At 47.3% G+C, this 26,973-nt stretch overlaps 1 protein-coding gene across 3 annotated transcripts in view; it reads right to left on the reverse strand.

Annotated features, from left to right (window-relative positions):
* Positions 1–2,378: 2,378 nt before the first annotated feature.
* Positions 2,379–26,973, reverse strand: part of LOC132377963 (aminoacylase-1-like) — a 55,666-nt gene continuing 31,071 nt past the window's right edge. For 2 of the 3 annotated variants that reach the window (XM_059944512.1, XM_059944513.1), the window contains exons 9-15: positions 23,659–23,732; positions 23,040–23,089; positions 15,551–15,695; positions 15,315–15,383; positions 13,817–13,896; positions 11,770–11,830; positions 2,379–3,840 (exon numbers count right to left, since the gene is read on the reverse strand). In XM_059944512.1, the coding sequence (XP_059800495.1) occupies positions 3,676–3,840; positions 11,770–11,830; positions 13,817–13,896; positions 15,315–15,383; positions 15,551–15,695; positions 23,040–23,089; positions 23,659–23,732 (644 nt within the window). In that variant the 3' untranslated portion in view covers positions 2,379–3,675. The remainder of the gene's footprint in view (positions 3,841–11,769; positions 11,831–13,816; positions 13,897–15,314; positions 15,384–15,550; positions 15,696–23,039; positions 23,090–23,658; positions 23,733–26,973) is intronic. The other variant, XM_059944511.1, reaches the window with a different exon arrangement.

A 26,973-nucleotide genomic window follows, 5' to 3' on the forward strand; every position in this document is an offset into this window, starting at 1 on the left:
ATGGTGACAGAATTACATTCACACATTTCTCTGTAAGCTCCAGAGCTGGGGTTCCTCACCTGGGGTCCACAGAGCCCTCACTCAATGGCGTTGGTCCATGGCATCAAAAGGTTGGGAAACCCTGCACTAGACTGTTGTGCGTGAAAATCACAAGAGATCAGCAATTTCCAAGATACTCAAACCACTCCGTCCGGCACCAACGATCATTCCACGGTCAAAGTCACTTCAACCACATTTCTTCCCCATTCTGGTGTTTGGTCTGGATGATGACTGAACCTCTTGACCATGTCTGCATGCTTTTATGCACTGAGTTGCTGGCACATGATTGGCTGATTAGATACTTGCATTACCAAGCAGGTTTAAGGTGTAACAAAGAAAATGCCCATGAGTGCATAATCTAAGTAATAGATTTACTTAGAAACTTTGTAACCATAAACTTCCTATCTCCAGTCATTTCATTCTTTTAATCTCACTCACCATTTGACATCTGGTCCTTGTCCATCTACATAAAGTATTTTTAATCACAATTGGTAGTATGTTTTATGTATTGGACTGTACTGCTGTGCAAAACAACAAACTTTACGGCAATGTCAGTGATAAAGTAAAACCTGGTCCCGATTCTGATGCAGACAGACTGTGTTTCACAGCAGTGCTCTGTCCACTCGGTCTGCCAGTGCCTGTGCGCCCCCTGCTGGGGTTGCAGTAACATGCAGGCTTGCTGCTCTAAGGACTGCAGACTGGCTGCTCCTGTTCTTGGGGTGTCAGTTCCCTTCACCCTGTGCTCAATGCCAGGACAGTGCACTGCACGCTGCCTTCTCACAGTGACAGCAGGATCTATAGGATCCACTGGGCAAAGCAAAGTAATACTGCCACCTTCTGTGACACAGTACACATTTCCTCTGATTCTGTAAAACAGCACCGTTGAAAGAGAGATGGAATTTGACACCCTGCTGTAAATAGTACAACATACTCCTGGAGCTGGCAGCTGCTGGATATCGAGACTGCACAGCTGGGCAAGTCCCTTTGTGATTTTATATACATACCTCAATAAGGCCATCCCTCGGTCCCATCGCGGGAGGCATTGTTTCAGACCGAGTTAAGTCCCTTTGTGATTTTATATACATACCTCAATAAGGCCATCCCTCGGTCCCATCGCGGGAGGCATTGTTTCAGACCGAGTTAAGTCCCTTTGTGATTTTATATACATACCTCAATAAGGCCATCCCTCGGTCCCATCGCGGGAGGCATTGTTTCAGACCGAGATAAGGATGATGAAAGCCTTTTCCCTGGGACCGGGGGAGTCCAAAGCTAAGGGGGCATAGGCAGAGGGTAAAGGTTTCAAAGGGACCCTGAGGGCATTGCTTTTTTACGTGGTGAGTATATGGAATGGTTGAGAAAGGTACGGTTGCATCAAATAAGAAGCAACACACACAAACTGGAGGAACTCAGTAGGTCAGGCAACACTTTCAGAGGGAACTGAACAGTAAACACCTGGGGCCAAGAGGGTTGGGGTACCCAGGCTGGGCATTTAAGGACTTGCACAGGTACATGGAGGAGTAGGGCTTAGAGGGATATGGGCTGAAGAGGAAATTGGGACACGGTGGGAGGTCAGTCTGGACTGGTTGGGCCGAAGGGCCTGTATCCTTTGTGAAGAGATTTCCTGTCAGAGCCGGCACTACACCTTTGGAATTCCCATCCTCAGAAAACTGAGGGTATGGAGCCAGTGAACATGCTCATTGTGAATAAATAGGCATCTGTTAGTCTCGAGAGACCATGGATTTGCACCTTGGATAGTTTCCAGGGTGTAGGCCTGGGCAGGGTTGCATGGGAGACCAGCAGCTGGCTATGCTGCAAGTCTCCCCTCTCACGCCACTGATGTTGACTGAGGGAAGCCCACTAGGCCGATACAGCTCGGCACTGGTGTCATAGCAGAGCAATGTGTGGTTAAGTGCCTTGTTCAAGGACACAACATGCTGCCTTAGCTGAGGCTTGAACTAGCAACTGTTAGGTCACTAGACCAATGCTTTAACCACTTGCTAGAACTAGGCAACACACACAAACAAAATGCTGGAGGAGCTCAGCAGGCCAGGCAGCATCTAGGGAAAAGAGTACAGGCGACATTTTGGGCCGGGACCCTTTCTGGCATCTGCAGATCTTGTTCTAGACTTTAGAACTACAAGTGATTTGAGAGTTTTGGAGAGAGAGAGTGGGGAAGTGGTACAGAGGGCAAGATTGGACTGGCAGATCATGGTCCAAGGAAAGAAGAGCCTCCTGTTCCTCTTCCTTATGATCTTCTGTTTAGTCACATTCTGTGCTATAAATATTTTATACTTCTTCAGTAACATCAGAGCAATAACAACCAAGAGACAGCCAGGCTATATGGTGTATACGCTGCATAATGCTTCATTTTGGAAGAACACAATGTTTATTTATTTCCACGGCCTTGAGAACATACATTTATCCTTCAGAGTTTTGCAACTCCACTCGTCTCTGGGAGCCACCCCTTTCCCTCCAGGCACTGTCAGCGGGACCTGCATCCCGGCTCTCTGCGAGGGACTCTTTGGGAACCACCGCTGCCCTCTGGCTGAAGGTATTCCCAGTGCTGTCAGGGAGGGAAACCCAGGAGCGTGTGACAAGGACGGGTCCTGCAGGGGTGGACGGGAATCCCACAAGCTGGGTTTGCGAGGCGCAGTCGGACTAGCTAGGGTGAACAATTCCACTGCAAGCTGAAAATGGTGCCCATTGCAGTCTTGGTGGAGGGAGGGAACGTGAAGGTTAGTGGATGGGGAGTCACTCGAATGACTGTTGAGCCTGAATGGTGTTGAGCGTTTTGGGTACGCAAGTGGGGAGTGTCCAGTCCCATTCCTGACGTGCCTAGTGGATGGAGGAGAGGCCTAAGGCATCAACTCAGTCATTGACAATGATGCACCTGCCTCCATTGGCTGAATTGTGAGGGTCCAAGAATCCCATAGACCCAGCCCTCTTCCTCTCCGGGAGGGGGGAACACAGACCCAGCCCTCTTCCTCTCCAGGGGGAGGGGACACAGACCCAGCCCTCTTCTCTGGGAGGTTCACAAATTCCTCTCTCCCCAGACACGGTCCTCCCTTCAGGAATGTATAAAAAGATGGGGTAGGGATGGCTATAGACCAGTTACACCAACCCCACCTGCAAAATGTGGAGTAGCCCCAATTCTTGGGGTTTTCCTGGCACTCCACCCCGATCCAGAGCCCTCACTGGACTAGGAGGGTGGCTGCTCTGCCAGAGAGGGAGCCTGTGGTAAAGGCACAGCCTCTTGCGCCAAGCTAGGGCCTTGGCACCTGTTGGAGGCCTGGTGTTACCTGGGTCACGTGAAAACTTGCTGGAGGAGCCTGGTGGTAGTTTCAGCTTCAAAATGTATAAAGGTATCCCTGAGCTCAAGGCAGCCGACTGGACAGAGGGAAAAAGTTGGAGACAAGTCATGGGCCAGAGGAGGGCCTAAAGGTAAATCTAATCAGCCTGAGAGTGTCAAAGTGAGGTAATAGAGTGTGCAGCGTTTGCTCAGGAGAATGGGGTAGTAGGAGGGGAGGAGGAGTGGGGTAGGAGGAGGAGGAGGAGCAGTGGGATAGGAGACTAGGGGGAGGAGGAGGAGGGGTGAACAGCAAGGGTGGAGCAGAGTGTGTAGTGGCCCTTGCTCCCTCAGGCCTCCCCTGCGAGGGTTGGGACCTGGGCAAGGGCAGAGATGAGGTTGGAGTAGATGTCGACCCCTTTGAGGAAGACCTTCTCATTGAGGTGCTCGTTGTGGTCATGCAGCAGGATCGGCGTGTGGTTCATGGGTGAGAATCCAATCACTGGGTACCCCATCTGTGAGAGAGAGACCAGGGTCACAGATAACCTCCACACCATCCAGCTCACCACACACACAGCCAGTGGAAGCAATCTCAGTTAATCAGGATAGCCAGAAAGGAAAACTCAATTAAACTGCATGAGGCATGACAGCTCAGGCTGATGAACACAGTGTGGATTGATTCTGAGGGCTGGGATGTGGTAACCATAACAGAAACATGGCTGAAAGACGGGATACTGATGTTACAGGCACGGCAGAGGGACAGATAAGCGAGGAGCGGGTTGATAAGGGTGGAAGTAACAGCAGTGACATTCTTGGGGGATCGTCCAGTGAGGCCAAATGGATAGAAATTAGAAAGAAGAAAAATGGAGTTGCTCCAGAGGGGCTGCATTATAGACCCCCTACCCCTCTCACCAAACAGTGGCAATTTAAAGAGCAGGTGTGTAGAAAAAAATTACTAATAATTTTAAGAATAACAGTATTAGTATTAGTGAGAGATTTTAATTTCCCCAGGAAGCCACCCAGAGAGTTGAGGTCTTATTGGGTCCGAGTTTATGAAATGTGTCCAGGACATTCCCCTGAGTCAATATCTGGACAGCTCCGTTCATGAGGGCCCAAAACAGGGCCTTCTCTAACAGGGCGAGGCAGAGACAGTGACAGTCAGGGACACTTCAGAGCACCATAATTCTATCAGTTTCAAGGTAGTGATGGAGAAAGATAGACCCAATCCACAGGTTAGGGTGAAGGCTAAACTTGGCAAGTTTAGAGAAGGGTGAATGATGAGAGATATTGAAGCTCTGGTCAAAAAAAGGTTAAGAATAAATTTAAGAGAGAAATCAGGAGGGCAAAGAAAGGGCATGAGATGGATCTGGCAGGTAAGGTTAAGGAAAAGCTCAAGAGGTTCAATAGCAATATTACAAGTAAAAAGCTAGCTAAGGAGAGAGTAGGCACCCTTAAGATCAGTAGGGCAGCCCATGTCTCCAGCTGCATATTTCTTATTGGCATTGGAGAAAATCCTGGTTGCTCAAGACATAAGACAAACAAGGGCAGATGTTTTGAAGGATACATCATATCTATTACCAGGAAGGAGTTATTCACAACCTTACAGTGCATTAAGGTGGATAAATCCCAGGGCCTGGCTGAGTGCATCCCCAGAATTTGTGGGTAGCTAGAGAGGAAGTTGCAGAGGTCCTTGCAGAGATATTGGAAGACAGTATACAATGTACTGTGCATGTTAATCAAAATGGCTTCTTTGATTTGCTAGAGTAGGAATGCTTTTATGTTTGATAAGTGTTTTCTCTCGCAGTTGTTTAGCTTTGGACTTGCTGATATGGGGATTGTATTCATTTTTTAACCAATGGGAAATGTTATTTTGTCTTGTGAGGCTGGGAGCTTGGGGTTTTCGCGGTCTTTTGAGGGGAGTCGGGAAGAAGATGCCGAGGAAGGTGGACATGTGCTGCACTGCTCGGTCGACCACCCGGGTGGTCCCAGGTGCGAGGACGTGGAGGTCGGAGGAAAGTGACGAGGGGTCGAATGGTTCGATGGTTGAGCTCCAACGATGTGCACTAAACTGACTGAACTCTGATAAGTTGGCGCCTTTTACTTTATTTTCTTTTCTTTCATATATACTGCATTGCATAGTACTCCTTTAGTTTTAGTAAAATCTTTAAAGTGTATTCCATAACGATATCTGGTGTGAGTTTGATATTGTGTGCGGGCACGCAGCATAAACTTGATTCTCACAGCACCTGCGTATACGGGAGGTGGGGTTGGTGAGTGGCTGGATCTCCTCTTCCCCTAGACATATACCAGCCTGTTGGGTAAGTGTTACAACAGCTGATGTTGTTCTGCTGTTTAGAAAAGGCTCTAAACATAAACCAGGAAATTATAGATCGGTGAGTCTGACATCGGTTGTGGGAAAGTTATTGGAAGGTGTTCTAAGAGACTGATATACTGTATAAGTATTTGGACAGACATGGACTGAATAAAGATAGTCAGCATGGTAGACTAAATCTTGCAGTTTTTCAAGGAAGTTAGCAGGAAAGTGGATAAAGGCAAGGCAGCAGATGTTGTCTACATGGACTTTTAAGGCATTTGACAAGGTCCCACATGGGAGGTTGGTCAATAAGGTTCAGTCGCTTGGCATTCAAGAAGGGACAGTAAACTGGATTAGACATTGGCTTTGTGGGAGAAGCCAGAGAGCGGCAGTAGATGGTGGGCTCTCTGACTGAAGGCCTGTGATTAGTGAAGTGCCTCAGGGATCGGTGCTGGGTCCACTGTTGTTTGTCATCTGCAGCAATGATCTTGATGATAATATGGTTAACTGGATCAGTAAATTTGCAGATGACACCAAGGTTTGGGGTGTACTGGACAGCAAGGAAGACTTGCAGCGGGATCTGGATCAGATGGAAAAGTAGGCTGAAACATGACAGATGGAATTTAATGCAGACAAACGTGAGGTGTTGCACTTCAGTAGGACCAACCAGGGTAGGTCATGCACAGTGAATGGTGGCCCTGAGGAGTGTCGTAGAACAAAGGGATCTGGAAATACAGATCCATAATTCATTGAGAGTGGCATCACAGGTAGATAGGATCATATAAAGAACTTTCGGCACATGGGCCTTCATAAATCAAAGTACTGCGTACAAGAGTTGGGGCTTTATGTTGAAGTTGTATGAGACACTGGTAAAGCCTAATTTGGAGTATTTTGTGCAGTTTTGGTCACCTACCTACAGGAAAGATGTAAACAAGGTTGAAAGAGCACAGAGAAAATTTACAAGGATGTTGCTGGGTCTGGAGAACCTGCGTTATAAGGAAAGATTGGATAGGTTAGGATTGTGTTCTTTAGAATGTAGACGATTGAGAGGAGATTTGATTGAGATTACAAAATTATGAGGGGTATAGACAGGGTAAATGCAAGCAGGCTTTTTCCACTGAGGTAGGGTGGGACTACAGCCAGAGGTCCTGGGTTAAGTGTGAAAGGTGAAAAGTTTAAGGGGAACATGAGGGGAAACTTCGCCCAGAGGGTTCTGAGAGTGCGGAATGAACTGCCAGCACAAGAGGTGCATGCAAGCTCAATTTCAGTGTTTAAGAGAAGTTTGGATAGGTACATGGATGGTGGAGGTATTATGGAGGGCTATGGTCCCAGTGCAGGTTGATGGGAGTAGGCAGTTTAAATGGTTTCAGCATGGACTAGATGGGCTGGCCTGTTTGTGTGCTATACTACTCTATGAGTGTATTCGCTTCAACATTAGCACTGGAAAGGTTCCTGAAGACTGGAATATGGGTCCTGTTGCTCTGTTGTTTACAACCAGACCGGGTGTTGCAATGACAACCACGCACTCTGTCAGCAAGACCAAGCAATTGATCGTGGGAGACAAAGGGGAAGTTGGGAGAAGGCACGTCTATCCTCATCGGTGGAAAAGCTGAGCAGCTTCTAGTTCCTGGGTGCCAGCATCTCAGTAAATCTACCACAACAATGCAATCATGAAGGAGACACAGCAGAGGCTCTTCGTTAGGAGCTGGTACGCCACCAAAGACTCTATGCATGGTTAGAGGTGACCGGTTGCTCCACCATCGGGTATGGAGGCTCCGACGCACAGGGATGCAGGAAGTAGCAAACTCGGCCAGTAGAAGCATCCCCACCGTGAAGATATCTTCAAAGGTCAGTGCCTCAAGACGGCCCCTTCTCATTACTACTGTCAGGGAGGAGGTAGGGGAGCCCGAAGACCCAAATTTAATGATTCTGAAATCGCTTTTACACTCAGCCATCAGATTTCTGACAGACTATAAACCCATGAACACTACCTCATTATTACTGTTTCTACACTATTCATTACTTTGTGATATTTGGGTCATTTTATGTCTTTACACTGTACTGCTGCTGCAAGACTACTGATTTCACAACACACCATATGTCGCTGTTAATAAACCAGATCTTGTTCTGCCCATTCACATCAAGCAGAAGATCTGAAAACCTGACGGCACATACCTCCAGGTTCAAGGACAGCATCTATCCCACTGTTATAAGACAATTGAACACCTCACTAGGGCAACAAGATGAACTTTGACCTCACCCTTCACCTTGATTATGACCTTGCACCTTCTTTGTAATGTAACACTTTCCTCTGCGCCTGTTACTGCAATAGCCAGAAAGCATGAAGCACAGAAATAGGCAAGGTGTCCACCTCGTCCATGGTGACCTATTATCCTGCCTTGTCCTATCAGCCCTCCATTCCCCTCCCTTCCACGTACACACTTCACTTAAATGTTGAACCAAACCCGAATCAACCACTTCTGCGGGCAGCTCGTTCCACCCTGAGTGAGGAAACTCCCCTTGGGTTCTCCTTAAATAGCTAACATCTTGTATCAATGCCCTACTGAACTAATTTGATATGTATGAACAGATTTCTCACTGTACCTCTCTGCATTTGATAATAATAAACTAACTTACACACACACACTCACATACACACACACGTACCATGCCTATAAAAAGTATTTAGCCCCCCCCCCCCTTAGAATTTTTCATGTTTTATTGTTTTACAACATTGAATCACAGTGAATTTAATTTGGCTTTTATGACATTGATCAACAGAAAAAGACTCTTTTGTGTCAAAGTGAAAACAAATCTCTACAAACTAGAGAAAATCTACAGATGCTGGAAATCCGAGCAACACACACAAAATGCTGGAGGAACTCAACAGGCTGGGCAGCATCTATGGAAAAGAGCATCAATGTTTTGGGTCGAAACTCTTTAGCAGGACTCACTGACAGATTTCTACAAAGTGATCTAAATTAATCACAAATATAAAACACAAAATAAATGATTGCATAAGTATTCACCCCCTTTAATACTCCACACCAAATCATCACTGTGCAGCTGATTGGTTTTAGAAGCCACATAATTAGTTAAATGGGAGATCACCTGTGTGCAGTTGAGGTGTTTCCATTGTCGTAAGAATACTCCTATATCTGGAAGGTCCAATTAGAGAGTCAGTATCCTGGCAAAAACTATACCATGAAGACTAAAGAACACTCCAAGCCTCTCTGTGTAAAGGTTATTGAAAAGCACAGGTCAGGAGATGGATACAAGAACATTTCCAAGTCACTGAATATCCCTTGGAGTTAAGTCAATCATCAAGAAATGGCTCAGCTGTAAATCTGTCCAGAGCAAGCTGTCCTCAAAAACTGAGTGACCGTGCAAGAAGGGGACTAGTGAGGGAGGCCAACAAGAGACCTATAACAACTCTGGAGGAGTTACAAGCTTCAGTGACTGAGATGGGAGAGACTGTGCGTACAACTGTTGTCCGGGTGCTTCACCAATCACAGCTTTATGACAGAGTGGCAAAGAGAAAGCCACTGTTGGGGAAAAAAAACTCACATGAAATCCCAGCTAGAGTTTGCCGGAAAAAGAGACTGAAGTCAGCTGGATGAAGGTTCAATAATGTGATTAAACAAATTTGAGCTTTTTGGCTATCAGTCTAAATGCTATGTTTGGCATAAGCCAAAACACCACATGCACATCATCAAAAACACACCATCTCTACTGTGAAACATGGTGGTGGCTGCATCATGCTGTGGGGATGTTTCACTGCAGAAGCCCCTGGAAGGCTTGTGAAGGTAGAGGGAAAAATGAATGCAGCAAAATACAGGGAAATCCTGGAGGAAAACCTGATGCAGTCTGCAAGAGAACTGCAAACTGGGAGAAGATTTGTTTTCCAGCAAGACAATGACCCCCAAGTACAAAGCCAAAGCTACACAGGAATGGCTTAAAAACAACAAAGTTAATGTCCTGGAGTGGCCAAGTCAGAGTCCAGACCTCAATCCAATTGAGAATTTGTGGTTGGACTTGCAAATGGGTGTTTATTCACAATCCCCATGCAATCTGACAGAACTTGAGCAGTTTTGTAAAGAAGAATGGGAAGAAATTTGCAGTGTCCAGATGTACAAAGCTGATAGAGACCTATCCACATGGACTCGGCTGTAATTGCTGCCAAAGGTGCATCTACTAAATACTGACTTGGAGGGGGTGAATACTTATGCAATCAATTATTTTGTGTTTTACATTTCTAATTAATTTAGATCACTTGTAAAGATCTGTTTTCATTTTGACACAAAATTGTCTTTTTCTGTTGATCAGTGTCACAAAAAGCCAAATTATTTAATAGTCAAGTTATTCAATGGCGTAAAACAATAAAACATGAAAAATTCCAAGGGGGTTGAATACTTCTTATAGGTACTGTATATGTACACTACATACACGCTATTTATGCCCTTTGCACACCCTATATATGGGAACACCAATACTCTGGGCAAAAAATCCTACAAATGGTAGTGAATTCAGCCCAGTACATCACAGGTAAAACCCTCCCAACCATTAAGCACATCTACATGAAACATTGCCATAAAAAATGCAGCATCCATCATGAAAGATCCTCATCACCCAGGCCATTCTCTTTTCTCACTGCTGCCAACAGGTCAAAGGTACAAGAGCGTCAGGACTTGCACCACCAGGTTCAAGAACAGTTACTACCCCTCAACCATCAGGCCCTTGAACAAAAAGAGATAACTACACTCAAAGGCAACACGAGTAAATCTGCAGATGCTGGAAATAAATACAAAATACAAAATGCTGGCTGAACTCAGCAGGCCAGACAGCATCTATGGAGGAGGTAGTGACGATGTTTCGGGCCGAAACCCTTCATCAGGAATCATTACCTCCTCCCATAGATGCTCTCTGGCCTGCTGAGTTCTGCCAGCATTTTGTGTTTTGTATAACTACACTCATTCTAATTCTGATGTTCCCACAACCAATAATCTCACATTAATGCCTCTTTATCTCATTATTTATTTACATTTGCATTTGCAGCTTGTAGTTTTCTATGCTCTACTCGCTCTTTCATTGATCCCGTGGAGATGGGGCAAAGTCAAGATGGCGCTAAACGACGACTCCTTTGCTTGCATCTTTGGAAACAGCTCTATTTCTATCTCTTTTTTCCATTTTCAGGATTCTTTTGAAGATCCTGTCCTGGAGTTACACAGTGACTTCAATTCTTTGCAGGAATGGGACCATTCTCAGGGCCTCACGACCAGCCGCTTTTTGATATCCCAAGGACACGGCCTGGAAGACTAACCTTCAGGGTGCCAGATTTTCATGGCTCTGGAGACGGGCTGATTCAAGGCTGGTGCCCCTGACTGAGGCATCGTGGGAGAACACGGAACATCGGGAGCAGAGTGTTAGCTGCCGGGGGCTGTGTGTCCAGGGACCAGAGCCCTGGGTCAGACTCTCTGGCGCAGAGCTCGAGAAAAGTAGCGCAACAGACTTTTAACATCATAAATCAGTGAGTTGTTTGTTATGTCCCCCCCCCCTCACTGTGAAATGGGGCACCTCTTTCTCCCTTATTAGGGAGAGAGAGCCTGTGGTATGTCAAATTACCGGGTGAATGAGTAGTCTTTGGGGTACTGCAAGTCTGAGTCTTTATTGATGCTTTGCTGCACGCTGGAGTGCTCGGTGGGGGGTGCTGATGCTTTTTTTTTGCTGGTGGGGAAGGGGTTTGTTGCTTTGCTGCTGCTTACGTGTGGGGGGGGAAGCTGGGGGTGGAATCTGGTGTTCTAACATTTAATTGTCATTCATTCTTTGGAGCACTCTGTTTTCGTGGATGTCAGTGAAGAAAAAGAATTTCAGGATGTGTATTGTAAACATTTCTCTGACATTAAATGTACCTATTGCCACATATTGATCCTGCTTATAGCTACTGTTCTCCTGATTTGTTGAGTATGTCCTCAGGAAAAAGAATCTCAGGGTGGCATGTATGTACTCTGGTAATAAATTTTACTTTGGGTTTTGATCCCATGACACATACACACGCCCCACACAATGGTGGTACACTTTATCCATGTTCCCCAGCGATGGGTGAATTCTGGGCTGCCACAATGGCACTTACCTCCCGAATAAATCGGCTGTCGGTGCCTGCAGAGAAGATCTCAGTCTGCACAGTCATGCCCCTGGAACAGAGGAAGTGTGAGTGAATGTGGGCTCACGATCAGCAGGTGAGGACATCCCTGACCCAGGCACAGGAACCCATAGCTCGCCACACACCCAGACACAGGAACCCACAGCTCGCCACACACCCAGACACAGGAACCCATAGCTCGCCACACACCCAGACACAGGAACCCATAGCTCGCCACACACCCAGACACAGGAACCCACAGCTCGCCACACACCCAGACACAGGAACCCACAGCTCGCCACACACCCAGACACAGGAACACATAGCTCGCCACACACCCAGACACAGGAACCCACAGCTCGCCACACACCCAGACACAGGAACCCACAGCTCGCCACACACCCAGACACAGGAACACATAGCTCGCCACACACCCAGACACAGGAACCCACAGCTCGCCATACACCCAGACACAGGAACCCATAGCTCGCCATACACCCAGACACAGGAACCCATAGCTCGCCACACACCCAGACACAGGAACCCACAGCTCGCCACACACCCAGACACAGGAACCCACAGCTCGCCATACACCCAGACACAGGAACCCATAGCTCGCCACACACCCAGACACAGGAACCCATAGCTCGCCATACACCCAGACACAGGAACCCATAGCTCGCCACACACCCAGACACAGGAACCCATAGCTCGCCACACACCCAGACACAGGAACCCACAGCTCGCCACACACCCAGACACAGGAACCCACAGCTCGCCACACACCCAGACACAGGAACCCACAGCTCGCCACACACCCAGACACAGGAACCCACAGCTCGCCACACACCCAGACACAGGAACCCACAGCTCGCCACACACCCAGACACAGGAACACACAGCTCGCCACACACCCAGACACAGGAACCCACAGCTCGCCACACACCCAGACACAGGAACCCATAGCTCGCCACACACCCAGACACAGGAACCCACAGCTCGCCACACACCCAGACACAGGAACCCACAGCTCGCCACACACCCAGACACAGGAACCCATATCTCGCCACACACCCAGACACAGGAACCCACAGCTCGCCACACACCCAGACACAGGAACCCACAGCTCGCCACACACCCAGACACAGGAACCCACAGCTCGCCACACACCCAGACACAGGAACCCACAGCTCGCCACACACCCAGACACAGGAACCCATATCTCGCCACACACCCAGACACAGGAACCCATAGCTCGCCACACACCCATACACAGGAACCCATAGCTCGCCATACACCCAGACACAGGAACCCATAGCTCGCCACACACCCAGACACAGGAACCCATAGCTCGCCACACACCCAGACACAGGAACCCATATCTTGCCATACACCCAGACACAGGAACCCATATCTCGCCACACACCCAGACACAGGAACCCACAGCTCACCACACACCCAGACACAGGAACTCATAGCTCGCCATACACCCAGACACAGGTCAATATGCAGACCCCTACTGGAACGCAGATCTGAGACTGTATACAGCCCCTACAGTGCCAAAGAGTTCAGCAGTGCATACCCTCAGGGTCAGGGGTCAGAGGGCACGAGGCAGTTACCCAAATATGCAGAACAATGGGGCTGGATCTGAGTACATCCTCCTCAGTGAGGGGATGAGTGGGGTGAGGGGAGTGAGTGAAGAGGGCTTGTGGAGGGACAAGGGATTAAGAAGCTGGGAATGAGGGGTGGGAGTAAGTGCAAAACGGATGTGGTATGAGGGCAGTGTGAGAGGTGGACTGTGTTAGAGGAGTGGATTCAGGCAAGAGTGAGAGGGTCACGTCAAAGGTAGAGGAAGGGGAAACACAAAAAAGCTGAGGGAGGGAGAGTGGGAGGAAGGCAGCCAGAAAGTAGAGATAGGGGGGGACAAGAGTGACGGGAAGGAGAGGGAAGATGATGCGGCACGGTGCTGCGTCGAAGGAATGCCGAGATCCGGACTTTGCCCCCCACTCCCCCCCCCCCCCCCCGTACACCCACGCACATCTGGACACAGGCATTACTGAAGGTGCTCCACCACGGATCCGACTGGTCGATAGAAGTCAGCTCCTTGTTCATGCTTTTCTGGGAGGGAAATTCAGAGCAGTGAGTATCCAAAAACACAGCCCGGTACACAGACCAGTATGCAAACTCAGTACACACACTCAGTACACGGTCCACATTGCTACACAACACAGACCCATCACTAAGCACAGTACAATACCTCTGTTACTAACCCCAGTGTACACCGTCCCCATCAGTGACTCCCATTCCAAACCCAGCTACTGAATGTAACTCATTGCAAACATCCTGAGTGGTTTCTGGGCCCAAACTTCTGATTCCTCCCCCCCTCAAATCAAACTTCCTCAGTTGTGGAAGTGACCCTGCTGGCATTGTGAAGCCAACCACCAGCTCTCTGTTGCCTCAGACATCAACATATCAAGCTTTCGTCATCTCCTGCAGGGTATCTGCTGATCGGCTCTTGGTGTTTTGTTGTATTGTTGACCTGTTGTTGTTTTGCTCAACACTGTGGTCATGCTCTGTTGGTGCCCGAATGTGTGGCGACACTTGTGGGCTGCCCCTTGCTGGCCATTAATGCAAACGGCATGTCTCTCTGTACGTTTCGATGTAACCTAATAAATGAATCTGAATCTGTACCTGGGCTCATGGGGAGTGGAACAACACGAGGGCCAGTCCAGACACCCCAGTAATATCCAGCATCACAGTCTAGACAAGAGCCAGTCCAGACACCCCAGTGATGTCCAGCATCACAGTCTAGACAAGAGCCAGTCCAGACACCCCAGTAATGTCCAGCATCACAGTCTAGACAAGAGCCAGTCCAGACACCCCAGTGATGTCCAGCATCACAGTCTAGACAAGAGCCAGTCCAGACACCCCAGTAATGTCCAGCATCACAGTCTAGACAAAAGCCAGTCCAGACACCCCAGTAATGACCAGCATCACAGTCTAGACAAGAGCCAGTCCAGACACCCCAGTAATGTGCAGCATCACAGTCTAGACAAGAGCCAGTCCAGACACCCCAGTAATGTGCAGCGTCACAGTCTAGACAAGAGCCAGTCCAGACACCCCTGTAATGTGCAGCATCACAGTCTAGACAAGAGCCAGTCCAGACACCCCAGTAATGTGCAGCATCACAGTCTAGACAAAAGCCAGTCCAGATACCCCAGTAATGTGCAGCATCACAGTCTAGATAGAGGAGTGACTAGGCTGACAAACTGCGTTAGTACAGGAGGCAATATTTGTAGACACGTCACCCAGAGCAATGTAGGTGTGTGTGTGTGTCATACAGAGTGGGATCAGTCCTAACATACTGTCTCTGCATGTACAGACGGCTGTCTAGACACATCACTCAGCAGAGCAGCAGTGGGGAGAGTTACACAGTACACAAGTTCCGAGCTGAAAGATGCACTCCACACAAACCACCATGTTGTTCTAGGTGACCACATGCCATCAGAGTAATAAACACAGATGTCAACCATTACCTGTATAAACTCACAGTAAACGCCTTCCCCTGCGTTCTGACACCACTCCATCATCTGCTCCTCAAATGCCTAAAACAAGACAGAAGGTGACATTGCTCTCATCCACGGACGTACAAGATTAGACTCTCCATCACAGGCCAGTGAAGAACAGGTCTTTCTCTGCCCTCTAATAGACACACGCACAGCACTTCCCTTTCCTTCTGGTATTGTAGACCACTTAACAGACCACGACATACCTTGAGGTCTACACTAGGAGGAATCCGGATGTCAAAGCTGGCCGTTAGCTCATCAGGGACAACGTTGTAGGCCACGCCTCCTTTTAAGGAGGTCAGGTTGATGGTGGTGACATCTCCCAGGGTCAGGCACACACTCTGATTGAGCCTAGAAACACACAACAGTATGGTTACACTCAGAGCCAGGGCCTGTGTCGATGCAGCCACTTTCTCCACTCTCGGTGCCATGCCGAGCCCCATTAGCCGGAGCTCTCTGTGCTGCTGCCATTGGCTGGCTGGGTAGTTCACCCTGGTTGTTCACTGGCCAGTGCTGCAGCTGTCAGCACAACGTCCCGCCCACAGTGCTGACTCACCTTTCATTACCATTACCGTGCGCTTTTCGTTCCTTTATTTGTGGCCACACAGTGACCATCCTCCGGTCTCTGTCCTCTGACCTTGTGTTTATCTCTCAGTGGTGAATCATTGCCACAGACGGCTGTGAAGGCCAAGTCACTGGATATATTTAAAGCAGAGGTTGATATGTTGTTGATTAGTAAAGGGTTATGTGGAAAAGCGGGAGAATATGGGGTTGGAAGTGATAACAGCCATAATGGAATGGCAGAGTAGACTCGATGGGCTGATTCTACTCCCATATCTTACGATCTTCTCCTGTGTCTTCTCTGCATGTCTCTTGGTCCTGTGGTTGACTCCTGTGACCCTGCACCTATTGTCAGGTGTGATTATAAAAACGTCACTCCTTGAGCCCGAATGAGCAATCAATCCTACCCTGGGTTTGTACAACTTCGACAGGGGTCGGATAGATTGCTGTGAGTTCTCTTCACAAACTACCGTCCTCTGCACCTGTCACCTACTCTAGGCCCACCTCCCTAAATCTAGAGAATGCCTTTTTGTGTTGTTAACCTCCTTTCTCAGTATGTTACAATCATTCATTATTCCAGTTGTACAAGATATCAACAGAACACCCATTTGGAGTGCAGCAGACTGTGCTGCTCGTCCTGCAATAGGAAGAGTACATAATACTGGAGAGGGCACGAGAAAAGTTTCGGGAGGATGTGCCAGGGACTGGGTTACAAAGAAGAACAAATAGGCTGAGACTTTTTTCTCTCCTGAAGTGGAGGACGCTAGAGAGGCTTATAAAATCATGAGGGGCTTTATCTCATCTCTGGTCAGTCTTTTCTCCAGGGTAGGAGGGTCCAAGCCTAGAGAGCATAGATCGAGGGTGAGAGGAAAAGAGGGAAAGACTGAAGATGGTGGGCAGGTGGAACCTGTTGCCAGAGGAGGGTGCAATTACAACAGTTTGTACAGATCCATGGATCTGAAAGGTTTACAGGGATATGGGCCACACGCAGTCAAATGAAACTAGTTCAAATGGGCAAGCATGGCCGAGTTGGGCCAAAAGGCCTGAGTCCCTGTTAGATCACTCTACAGCCAGAGCACGGACAGGCTGATCAGAGTTAAATTACATTCATTACAAAGCGATGAAGGGACTCGGCCCGAAATGGCAACTGTTTGTTCCTTTCCATAGGCGCAGCCCGACCTGCTGAGTTACTCCAGCACTGTGTTCAGGTGTGGTGCTTCATTACCAGGAGGGACATCTACTCTAAAATGCTAAAGCATACTGAAACCCTTTTGCTTGGCATTCATCTCTACACAACGGCACAAGGTTAGCAAGATGGCTTTGGCAGTCAGAGTGGTTGCTCTGGGTCGATGGCACTCTTCAGCATCTCGCAGATACATACAGAGCAATATAGCATCGAGACAGGCTCTGTGGCCCAATGAGAGCATGCTGACTACAAATCCCACCCAGCCCGTCCCAATTTCCTTCCTTCGGCCCATGCCCCTCTGTGCCTTGTACTGGACAGTGAGAAAAACTATCGAAGCTGCAGCAAGGTCTGGACCAGCCGGAAAAATGGGCTGATCAATGGTAGATGGAACTTAATGCAGGCAAGTGCCAGTCTCAACTACTTTCCCTGCAATCTCATTCTACATGCCCTTTAATTTTACCAGCTGTCACAAGAAGTCCATTCTCTGCCGAGCCTTTTTGTTAACGAGGGGTTATGAGGTCCTGAGAAGTAACAATGCTCAGCAAACTGAATGTTGAAACAATGCTAGCTGCAGAGTTGTTTGTTAACGATGAGTATGTAGACATACCCCTCAAGTCGATACGCACCTCCACAGTTTTGAGGGCATTTAGCTCCTTGACACAAACTTGCTTACTTCCTAGTGCTATTTGCATTTGTCATCTGCAGCCTTCACTGATGGATCACTGGAGGTGCTGTCATAGGTATATAGAGACCACACCAGGATATAGAGATGTGCTTCCCACTCTCACACTCTGCCTCTTGTCAGAGAAGTTGTTTGTATGGAACCTGGTACATCATGTTTCTGTTGCAGAGCTCAGATGATGGTATTGAATGCAGAACTGAAAGGGAATCGAGCAGCTGTAGTATGAAGCCCAGACCGATGTTAACTGCATCATCTACACCTCTGCTGGTTCTGTAGGTGAACTGCCACTGATGTAGAAAATCTGTGAGTAATGGATTTGAGACACGGCATGACCAGCCTTTCAAGAAGTCTTCATTATGTGAGTGCATCTGGCCGGTAGTCACTGAGCACAGTAATCGTAGATATTTTTAGGAATTAATAATATCAGGTTGTTTGAGCTGCGCGTAGTTTAAAATACTGATAGGGAACGTCTGTAAAGACTGTAGACAGTTGGTTAGCACAGTGTTTAAGGCTGGCAGGGGAGAAAGAGTAAGGTTCAGCTCCCTGCTTGATATTTTGCTTCCTGCACAGCTTCCTCACCTCCTCTTCCTTGACAACAAAGGTGTGGGGTACTGGCAAAGGTATGGCTGAATGGGTCTTTGACATGTGATCTGTGAGTCACATCTGCAGTCAAGCTCATTTAGGGAGGTGGGGGGTGTGCCTTCTTTATGTGGCTGGTGTTGGCCTTTCCAGACTGAAGAACAGCCATCTGCAGAAAACCGGCTTTCCAGTTTGACTGAACAATGGTAATCGGCAGCTCTGAATGGTTCCTCCAGCATGTACATAGAACCTGGAATCTACGGCACATTCCAGCCCTTCGGCCCACAATGTTGTGCCTACTATGTAACCTACTCTAGAAACTGCCTAGAATTCCCTTACTGGATAGCCGTCTAAGCTCCATGTACCTATCTAAGACCCTATCGTATCCAGCTCCACCACCATCACTGGCAGTGCATTCCACACACTCACCACTCTGTGTGAAAAAACTTACCCCTGACAAACCCTCGGTACTTATGTCCAAACACCTTAAAACTATGCCCCCTCATGTTAGCCACCAGCCCTGGGAAAAGCCTCTGGCTATCCACACGATCAATGCCTCTCATCATCTTGTACACCTCTATCAGGTCACCTCTCATCCTCTGTCACTCCAAGGAGAAAAGGCCAAGTTCACCTAACCTATTCTCATAAGGTACACCCTCCAATCCAGGCAACATCCTTGTAAATCTCCTCTGCACCCTCTCTATAGCATCCATATCCTTCCTGTAGTGAGGTGACCAGAACTGAGCACAGTGGGGTCTGACCAAGGTGTACTTGACCTTTCTGAATTCCCCTTTACACTCCTGTTGGCCTCCTCCTCCTTCAAACAAAGTTGTCCAAGCTCTGCGTTGAACCAGGGTTTATTATTGCAGAAGTGGGGATGCAGGCACATTCAACAAAAGCTGATATAGGAGGTAACTATGTCAGTGCTTTCATCAAAGGTGTCGATACTAGTTCAAATCAGTGGAATCAGAGCGGTCTCCTAGAATCTCAAGCAACTCACACAAACTGCTGGGGGAACGCAGCAGGCCATGCAGCATCTACAGGAATGTTCAACTGTCGACGTTTCAACAGCGCTTCTTCCTATAGATGCTGCCAGGCCTGCTGTGTTCCACCAGCATTCTGTGTGTGCTTGAATTTCCAGCACCTGCAGATTGCCTCGTGTTTGCTCCTAGAATCTCTGTGGCTCTAATATTTTACATGGTATGTGCCCTCTAATCCAGTCAAATCAAACAGGGCCCTTGGGGATTTTAAGGAAGTTAAAAATGAAGTTGGGAAGGGAATTCAGAAAGCCCATTAAGAATCGTTGGCTCATAGGATTAAAGGAAATTCCATAGCATTTCACACCTACATTAAGTGCAAAAGGAAAACTATGGAAAGGGGAAACCACTGAGGGATAAAAGAGGGGACGTGTAGCTGGAGGAGCAAGGTCCTAAATAAGTACTTGGCATCCAAGGAGAAGGACTGGAGGGTAGTGATATCAGTGTGGAGGATGCCAATATGTAGGGCTTTTGAGACGAAGGAAGAGCTAGTGTTGGGTCTCACTAAGGTAAACAGGCCTGACGGGATATACTCCACATTACTGAGAGGCAAGACTGTCGGGTCGGGCCCGTAACCACACAGGTTTCCTCCCAACAGTGAAACAAGTCCCAGATTGGTAATAACATCTCCTGGCTGACAACCAACACAGGTGCAACGGATGTGCTGTTAGCACTCTGCTCTACTCTCTCTACACTCGTGACTGTGTGGCTGAGAACAGCTCAACTGGCATTTATAAATCCATTGATGACACCACAGTCGTTGCACAAGTCTCAGGAGAGGTACAGGGGCGAGTTAGGTGGGCTGATGGAGTAGTGTGACAACTGCAATTTCACAGCCGATGTTAGGGAGGAACTGATTCAGGAAGAGGAATTCATGGGAACACACACCAGCCTTTACAGACCACACACAAGCAAGTATACAGTTTAAATCTGGTAACTGCTCTGCCCAAGATCGCAAGAGTTTGCAGAATTGTGACTGTGACCCAGTCTATCACAGAAATCAGTCTACACCTCCCACTGCCTTGGTAAAGCAGCCAAGGGCCCCTCCCACCCTGGTCATTCTCTGATTTCCCCTCCCGTCAGACAGAAGGTACAAAAGCTTGAAAGCACGAAACACTGGGCTCAAGGACAGCTTCTGAACAGACTTTGTATGCCTTGAGATGAACATTGATCTCCAGATATGTCTCACTTTGCACCATGCACTTCACTTGCCGGTAACTTTCTCTGTAAATTTCATACTACCATACAAGGACAATGGGAGAAAGGGGAGAAGGAGGGGCAGGGGAGGAGGCAAGAGGCCAGGGTGGGGAATAGGAGAAGAGAGAAGGGGGAGGTAAAAAGAAAGAGGATAAAAATTACCAGAAGGAGAAACTGATGTTCTTGTCATCAGGTTGGAGGCTGCTTAGATGGAATATGAGGTGTTGCTTCTTCACCGTGAGAGAGGCACAACAGGAAGCTGTGGACCAACATGTCGGTACAGGGATGGGACAGGAATCAAAATGGTTGGCCACCAGGATTTTGGCGGGAGGAGTGGAGGTGCTTGACAAAGAGGTCCCCCAATTTACATCAAGCCTCATCAATGTGGAGGAGGCTGCATCAGGAGCATCGGACACAGTAGACAACCACTGCAGATTCCCAAGTGAAGTGTTGCCTCACCTGGAAGGACTGTTTGCAGGTGAGAGAGAAGGTGAATGGGCAGGTGTAGCATTTCTCTCACTTGCAGGGACATGTGGCAGGAGGAAGATTAGTGGGGAGGGACAATCAAGGGAATCAGAGAGGGAATGATGCCTGCAGAAAGCAGAGAGGGGAGGGGACGAGTCTGGTGGCAGGACCCCTTTGGAGATGGCGAAAGTTGTGGAGAAAGATGTGTTGGATGCGGAGGCTCATTGGGTGGTAGGTAAGGGCACGAGGAATTATGTTACTGTTAAGGCAGTGGAAAGATAGAGTGAAGGTGGATGTTGAGGAAATGGAGGAGATGCTGGTGAAGGAAAGGAAACCCCATCTTTTGAAAAAGGACATTGCTGATATTCTGGAAAGGAAAGCCTCATCCTGGTTTCTGATGTGGTGGAGTAAAGGGACTGAGAAAAGGGAATGGCATTTTTACAGTTATCAGGATGTGAAGAGATAATCAAGGTTGCCATGGGGATCGGTAGGTTTATAAAAGATGTCAGTAGGCAGTTTGTCACCAGAGATGGAGACAGAGAGCTTGATGAAACCGACAAGCTCAGGGTGGGTGCATGAAGCAGCACCAATGCAGTCATCAATCTAGCAGAGGAGGAGTTGGAGGCATTACCAGGAAAGGCTGGAAACAATCTGTTCTGCACAGCCAATGAAAAGACAGGCATAGCTGAGCCCCATGGCTACCCCGTCAGCAGGGTTAGTGAGTTGTGGCCGTGTTACATTGGTGCCAGAAACATGGCAACATTGGCAGCCTGTCCCAGCACATTCTCAGGCTGTGATGGTCATTAATGCAAAAACAAGACATTCCACAGTTAGCTTTGATGATAAATCAAGCTAATCTTTAAGTATTCTAAACTCTCGGTGAACCAACAAGTGACCTATTTTCTCAGATTATGAAGGACAATTAACAATCACTTGAGAGTACTTTTAAAGAATTACAACAGAAACATCCCCTCTACTATTCAACCCTGTCCTTATCTCCCACCCCTGCCCAACAGCCTGAAGCAGTTCCACCAGGGCAGCACATCCATGAAGGGTCTTGTCTTGAGACATCGACTCATTATTCCTCTCCATAGATGCTGACCGACCTGCTGTGTCCCTCCAGCATTTTGTGTGTGTTAATCTGGATTTCCACCATCTGCAGAATCTTATATCCATTTTTAAACGTGCTGTTTGTTTTAAGACCCTCCTTTCTATCTCCTCCATCCCATCAGTTCTACACTCTTCACACTCTTTCTATCTCCTCCATCCCATCAGTTCTACACTCTTCACACTCTTTCTATCTCCTCCATCCCATCAGTTCTACACTCTTCACACTCTTTCTATCTCCTCCATCCCATCAGTTCTACACTCTTCACACCCTTTCTATCTCCTCCATCCCATCAGTTCTACACTCTTCACACTCTTTCTATCTCCTCCATCCCATCAGTTCTACACTCTTCACACTCTTTCTATCTCCTCCATCCCATCAGTTCTACACTCTTCACACTCTTTCCTGTGCTTTTGGTCACTGTCTCTCTGCATAGCTCAGTGTCAGCCAGGTTGGAGGGTCTTGGCTTAAACGTCAACCAGTTATTCCTCTTCATGGGCGCTACCTGAGTTCCTCCATTTTGTGTGTGTGTTGCTCTGGAATTCCAGCATCTGCAAAACTTCTTGTGTTTTTTTCAGTTCCTTGAAAGAGATGCCCATTAATTTAGCTCCAAGATCCTTAACAAGAGTCTACTTTTGTGGCTTAATAGCCAGCTAAGTCCCAGAATAACTCACTGTTCACCTTGAAACATATCTGATGTTACCAAGATCGGCAGGTGCTTTGTAATTTGGCATCTCCCAAAAGATGACACACTCACCCCTACACAAGCATGCCAGTCGTATCGATGCAATGTCTGGGGTGAATGGCCAGAAGGAGATACATTTTGTTCTGGATAAAAAGCAATATTTGCTCCAAACTAAACAGAGATACAGAGCCTCACCTCTTCTTCTCTTTCTCCCGGAAGTCCAAGAACGAATTGAGAACTCGACGCTTTGATGTTTAAAAATAAGAGAAAGAATTAATCTTAAACTTGTTTATGTTCAGCTACCCAACATGAAATCCATGCCCTCCACATCCCTAGCCCTTCTCCTTAACCCTTGGAATCATATTTCCAGATGACCTAGTCCACACCCACTGAGTCTGGAGACTCTCACCTTCCCAATCTATGATCTCACCAAACTCTTGCCTTGGGGATCCTCACACATCCTCACTGTAACATTTCATCTCTCCTTTATCCCCATAAACCACCCCAACTTCACCCTTACCAACAACCCGCACTGCAACACTGTCTTTGTCCTCTCAGAAGGATGCGAAGGAATAGGCATGGAGACAACAAATGGATGGTCATAAAGAGTCTAAAGATCTGCAGGTGAGGGGACAGGTTAGGAAGGAATGATGGAAAGGTCAGGCGGGGAGGACTCAAGAGGAACAGAAGGTTATAAAATTGAAGAGGATTTGGCTGCAGGGATGAAGCAGGAGGTTTAAGCAGGTGGAAAAGGAGGTGTCTCTGAAGGTACAGAGAGAGGCCTGGAGACCTTCTGCTTTAATGCAACACTTACCAACTTTTCTCCTGCTGTGTTCTCGATGAAGCGAGACCCATGTCCTGGACTACCTGAACACCTCACTGTCACCCCTGAGCAGACAAACACAAGATGGTGCAGATTAACAATCAGTTCTCCTTTGCTTGCACCCTATCCTTCAGGGTTCCAGCTCAGTCACAATGCATTACCTCTGGCAGCTGATCCCCTAATCCAGATACCGGGCCCGTACTCTTTTCCACAGATGCTGCCTGGCCTGCTGAGTTCCCCCGGCATTTCAAGTGTGTTGCTTTGGATTTCAATCATCTGCAGACTTTCTCGTGTTTGTGGACCTAATCCAGATATCTAGATACCATATCTAGTGCACGGTACAACTTCTGCTGTAGCAGGCCAAAGTGTTTGCCACACAGTGTGTTCGAGGGTCTGTGTTGAGGAATCTCCATAGATCAAAGTACAGAGGAGGCACAACACACTGTAGATGTTGTAAACTGAAGCAAAAAATAAGGAGGTGGAAGACCTCATCAGGTCAGGCAGCATCTGTGTGGGGAGGGAATGGGCAGTCAACATGTTGGGTCAAGACATTTCATCGCAGCTGAAAGAGAAACAAAAGATAGCCGGTGATAAAGCCTAGCACCCCACCTCACTTGGATCCACCTATTACCTGCCACCTTTTCCTCCACCTCTTCTTTTTACCAATTTATACCGGCTATATCTCTCAGTGCTGATGAAGGAGCTTGACCCGAAGGGTCAACTGTCCATTTCCCTGCATAGATGCTGCCTGACCTGTTGATTGCTCTACTTCCCTGATTATTGCTACACATTGGAATACCGTCCACATTTACGGAAGATACAGATCGGAATACTGTCCATGTTTATGGGAATATCCTCCCCATTTACAGAAGATACTGATCGGAATACCATCCACATTTACAGAAGATACAGATTGGAATACCCTCCATGTTTGTGGGAATACCCTCCACAATTACAGAAGATGCAGATCGGAATACTGTCCATGTTTATGGAAGATGCTTCCTGATCTGCTGAATATTTCCAACATTTTCTACTGTAGAAGGCAGAATAGTACAGCACAAAAAAAGGCTATTCAACCCACAATGTTGTGTTGAAATAATTAAATTAGTAATCAAGTACAGTTATAGAAAAGCACCACACAGTAACAGACCCTTCGGCCCAGCTCATCCATGCCAAACCATTTAAACTGTCTACTCCCACTGACCTGCACCGGGACCAGAGCCCTCCATAACCCTACCACCCACGTACCAACCCAAACTTCTCTTAAACATTGACATCAAGCTCACATGCATGCACCACTTGCATTGGAAGCTTGTTCCAAACTCTCAAGACCCTCTGGGTGAAGAAGTTTTCCCTCATGCTCCCCTTAAACTTTTCACCTTTCACCCATAACCCATAACCTCTAGTTGTAGTCCCACCCAACCTCAGTGGAAAAAACCTATTTGCATTTACCCTACCTATACCCTTCATAATTTTGTACATCTCAATCAAAACTCCCCTCAATCTTTGATGTTCTGAAGAATAAAGTCCTAATCTATTCAATCTTTCCTGATAACCCAGGTTCTCAAGTCCCAGCAACGTTCTTGCAAATTTCCTCAGAACTCCTTCAACCTTATTTACGTCTTTCTTGTAGGAAGGTGACCAAAACTGCACACAATATCAAAATTAGACCTCACCAATGTCTTATACAACTTCAACATAACATCCCATCTCCTGCACTCCGTACTTCGATTTATGAAGGCCAATGAACTAGATGAACTGCACCCTAGGGTTCCGAAAGAACCACAAAGCAATGTCAACAACAACCACCGTTTACCTTCTGTGGGCAAGCCAGTTCTGGATCCACAAAGCAATGTCCCCTTGGATCCCATGCATCCTTACTTTCTCAATAAACCTTGCATGGGATACCTTATCAAATGCCTTGCTGAAATCCATATACACTACATCTACTGCTCTACCTTCATCAATGTGTTTAGTCACATCCTCAAAAAATATAAGGATGTATTGGATAGGCTGGGTTTATTCTCATAGGAACATAGGAGGATGAGGGCTGACGTTATGGAGAGTTATACAATTATGACGAGCTCTGGTCAGATAGATGTTTGGAATCTATTTCCCAGGACGAAAGGGTCTGGAACCAGAGTGTACAGGTTTAAAATAAGAGGTGATTAAAGATTAAAGATGAAAGATTTGTTTTATTTTGCACTTGCGCATCGAAACACAGTGAAATATTTTGTTTGTATCAAATCAAATCAGCGAGGATTGTGCTGGGCAGCCCACAAGTGTCTCCACACTTCCAGTGTCAGTGTAGTGTGCCCACAACTCACTGATCTTACCAGTACACCTTTAGAATGTGGGAGGAAACCAGAGCACCCAAAGATGCTCACAGGGAGCGCATATAAACTCCTTACGGACAGCGGCAGAAATCAAACTCTTGATTTACTGTTGGTGCTGTAACTATCCTAAGGAGATCTGAGGGGTAAGGTTTTCATACAGGCAGTGGTGGATATCTACAACAAGCTGCCAGAGGAGGTGGTGGGGATGAATATAATTACAATACTTAGAAGGTGTTGGGACAGATACATAAATAGAAATTGAGTAGGGGGACGTATGCCTAGCCTGATCAAATGGGGTTAACAGACCAAGGCGTCACTGTCTACGTGGATGAGACAGGCCTGCTCTGTATGATTCTGTGATTACAATGAACATTGACAAATGCTTGGAACCCTTCCACCTGCATTTTGGTGTCAAGAGGAAGGGGATGTATCAAGATCAAAATCATGACTTCTTATCATGTGTACATCAAAAACTACTTGGGCTGGGTAACAACACCTTATATTCCATTTGGGTACCCTCCAACCTGATAGCATGAACATTGATTTCTCAAGCTTCCGGTAATGCCTCCACCCCCTCCTCTCTTCACCATTTCCCATCTCCTTATCCTTCTCTTATTTTATCTCCTTGCCTGGCCATCACTTCCCTGTCTGAACTCACTAGTCTGAACTGCGGTACAGGAAGTAGGTAGAATAAATTATTCAGGAAACGGTCTTGGAAAATCAAAGGAGAATTAAGTAGAATCAGCCTGGGTGAGCAATAGGGAAATTAACTATGGGGATGCATGTGGTGCATTTAGTTTCCAAGAGGCATTTGATTATTGGTAATTGGTTCGACATTGTCACATGTACCAAGGTAGAGTGAAAACTTTGGGTTTGCATGCCATCCCCACAGATCATTTCACAACATGGATACATTGAGATAGCACATTCTTCCACTCACTGACACATCAGCACCTCTTTAGTGTGTGAG

Source organism: Hypanus sabinus, chromosome 19, assembly GCF_030144855.1.
Source record: "Hypanus sabinus isolate sHypSab1 chromosome 19, sHypSab1.hap1, whole genome shotgun sequence".
NCBI classification, from domain to species: Eukaryota; Metazoa; Chordata; class Chondrichthyes; order Myliobatiformes; family Dasyatidae; genus Hypanus; species Hypanus sabinus.